The sequence below is a fragment of the Malurus melanocephalus genome, unplaced genomic scaffold (assembly GCF_030028575.1).
Source record: "Malurus melanocephalus ecotype Western Australia unplaced genomic scaffold, MMel_1.1 scaffold_2, whole genome shotgun sequence".
Taxonomy (NCBI): Eukaryota; Metazoa; Chordata; class Aves; order Passeriformes; family Maluridae; genus Malurus; species Malurus melanocephalus.
Genome location: NW_026623234.1, coordinates 8,425,353 through 8,428,319, shown reverse-complemented (window position 1 = coordinate 8,428,319; position 2,967 = coordinate 8,425,353). Strand labels below are relative to the sequence as shown.

The 2,967-nt window shown below is 51.1% G+C and overlaps 1 protein-coding gene across 1 annotated transcript in view; it reads right to left on the bottom strand.

Annotated features, from left to right (window-relative positions):
* Window positions 1–236: 236 nt before the first annotated feature.
* Window positions 237–2,967, bottom strand: part of ZFP36L1 (ZFP36 ring finger protein like 1) — a 3,516-nt gene continuing 785 nt past the window's right edge. The window contains exon 2 of the mRNA XM_057367319.1: window positions 237–2,759. Coding sequence (XP_057223302.1) covers window positions 1,809–2,759 — 951 coding nt within the window. The 3' untranslated portion in view covers window positions 237–1,808. The remainder of the gene's footprint in view (window positions 2,760–2,967) is intronic.

The following is a 2,967-nucleotide window of genomic DNA, read 5'->3' as shown; positions in this document are numbered from 1 at the left end:
ATCTCAAGCACTCTGTAAGAGACAGAGAAGGTTAGAGGCCATCAGGGTAGGGCACATCAGGTATTTGCTGCCGCTGACCTGCTCCCAAGCACTTGCAGGGCTGACCCACTGAATCCGTGAGGAATGATGGAGGGATGAACACTGTGGGCAGCTCAAGGGTCAAGAGCATCTGCATTTGGGGGGTTGTCTAAAACCAGCCCCCCAATTTTTGCAAGTAAAACCAGCTCCACTGTTAGTTTCTTGAAAAAACTTGGGGTTTATTGATTTAAACTGCAAACAGTCATTACAAAAGAGATTCTCTTTTAAATAAACTCACACAAAGAGGAAGAAAAAGCAGTGTAGCGAACAGTAACGGGGAAAAAAAATTACATTCATTATTCTCTTTGTGCCAGTCCCATTCACCTTGGCAAGGAAAACTCCAAACTTGGAATACAGAAATGCAAAGACAAACTGTATTTGGAATGTCTTCAGATAGGCACTTTGAGCCCGAGGCTTTTCTCCTTGAAGAATCTATACATTAAGAGGAAGAAAAAGGTCTTCCTTCCACGTTGTCTCTCAASAGAGCTCAGGTATGTACATTCTAAAGCCCAGGTAGGCAAGACCTGGGAGAGGGGAAGAGAAGGAGAAGAGAAAAGGCAAAGATGCACAACAACTCCATTTGCAGTCCAACACAAAAAAAGGGGGAGGGAATTCTAAAATAAATAATCCAAACACAGTTTTTGCATTTTTTTTAAATTAATTTTTCATTTTTTAAAATAAAATAACCAAAAAAAAGTGTAAAGTTACAAAAAATGTCATTGTAGTATAATATATTAAACTGTGGGGAAAAAAAGGAAAAAAGACACTTCACAATCTTAAGATTAATATGGAAGATCATAATTTAAACATAAAAGAATATATTCTATGGATTCATCATCCCGATAAATATGAACAAAATTAAAAAGCAAAGGTTTCGGCAATAAATACGTTTTGATAAGTTAAATAAGCTTTTTATATTGTTGTGCAGTGACAAGCAAAATTTGCTCTCCAATTTCTGAAAAGTTATACAAAATTAAAAACCCAGAAAAAAATAATAAAAAGCTTGGCGTGAGTGCTCTAAGATAGGTCTAAAGTACTCTAGAGCAAAACCATTAAAGCTATGTCTACTGGAACTTTGTTTACACGAACCTGTGTGTGTGGAATGACTTCTGTTGGCCCCACCCCTCCATTTCTTTATTTGCTTTAAGATGTCACATGTATACACGGGGAACTTTTAGCACCAAAATCAAGTCTCTCATAGTCCATCTGTTTTTTGCTTTTTTTGTTTTCTTCTTCCCAGTCGAAGTCCCACTCATGTTACAATCTTTGTCCGTTCTCAGCTTTTCTTCCCGCAGACCTGAGTGGATCCAGGCAAGATTGAGTCTTTTAAGGGGAGGGGAGAAAGAGGACTGGATGTTAACACTTGCCCACATGCCTGCAGCCTAGCAGAGACTGGCCAGCCGGGAAGGGACTGGGACAGGGCGATGCAGTACATGGCCAGTGGAGGGAGCTGGATTTGGACATTTCCTGCACATCTGGAAGTGCACAGAGCTGCTGGTGCCCTCTGCAGCTGGAGAGGTAATACAGTCACAGTGAAAGTGTTAAAAGGCACTAATTTTGTAAACGTTATTGCTTCTCATCGTAATTTTGGCACTTAAGGTTTAAGCCAGTAGGTATTAGGCAGGCAGGTGGACATGTTAACATCCAGCTTGGACTACTGGGGACAAGGCGGAGGGGAGTTGAGCTTAACATTGTAATAGAGGTGGGGAGGGGCAAGAGGAAACCCCAGATTAGTCGTCGGAGATGGAGAGTCTGCTGAAGATGGGAAGACGTCTTGAGGTGTCCAGGATAGGAGAATCTGAGCCGCTGTGGCTGCTGCTGGAGCTGCTCAGATAGCCCTCCTGGTCAGAGAGGGAGTCCTGAGGACTGGGTGGCGAGTCAAACATGTTGGGGGACTCGGACATGGGCCTGAACAAGAAAGTGGTGGGGGAGCTCCCGCTGGGCACCTGCACCCCCATGCTGGGGGCGAAGAGACTGACCAGCTCCTGGCTGGAGAAGGTGAAAGGGTTGCTGGCGCAGTCAGGCAAGGTGGGGGAGCCCAGCAGGTCGTCAGCGCTCAGCATGGGCGGCGGGGTGATGGAAGTGGGGCTGTCCAGCAGCCCGCTGGCAGCAGTGCTGGGGAAGCCGGCGAAGCTGAAGCTGTGCTGCAGGCGGGGTCTGTCGGTGACGGCGGGCTCCCGGCTCCCCGCCACGGCGCGGCGCTCCTCCGCGTTGTGGATGAAGTGGCAGCGCGGCCCGTAGGGACAGAAGCCGATAGTGTGGAAAGTGCGGCACAGCTCGGTCTTGTACTTGGGGTGGCGAGTGAGGCTCCGCAGCTCGTGGATACCGTGGGCGAACTGGCACTTGTCACCGTACTTGCAGGCGCCGTTCTCCTCGAAGGGGCGGCACAGCTCCGTCTTGTAGCGGCTGGAGTTGACCTGTCCCCCGGGCTGCTTTTGCTGCAGCAGGCGCTCGCCACCCTCCGAGAAGGAGCGGTCCCGGAAGCGGCTTTCTCGGGGGCCCAGCATGGGTGCGGGCTCCCCTTTCAGGCTGCTGAGGATCTGRTTCTGGTGAAATTTGGAGTTGGGCAGGGTGACAGAGTGCCTCCTAGGGAAACCCCCGCCCGCCGGGGTGCCCACCGCCTTCCTGTCCAGCAGGCAACCGCTGACACTCGAGGGGCTGTAACTCAACATCTTGTTGCTCTGCGGGGAGAAAGTAGGGGCCGGTCACGTCACTGGTACTGCCACCACCTCCTCCGGCGTCCCCACGCAGTCCCGGGAGCGCGGCGCGGCACCCCACCGCCTCCCGCGGCCCGAGGAGCGGGACGGCCGCCCTGCCCCGACGGCCCCTCCACCGGCCCGGCCGAGGGCCCCGCTGGGCGCGGAGCGGTGGCGGAGCCGGCCGAGTCCC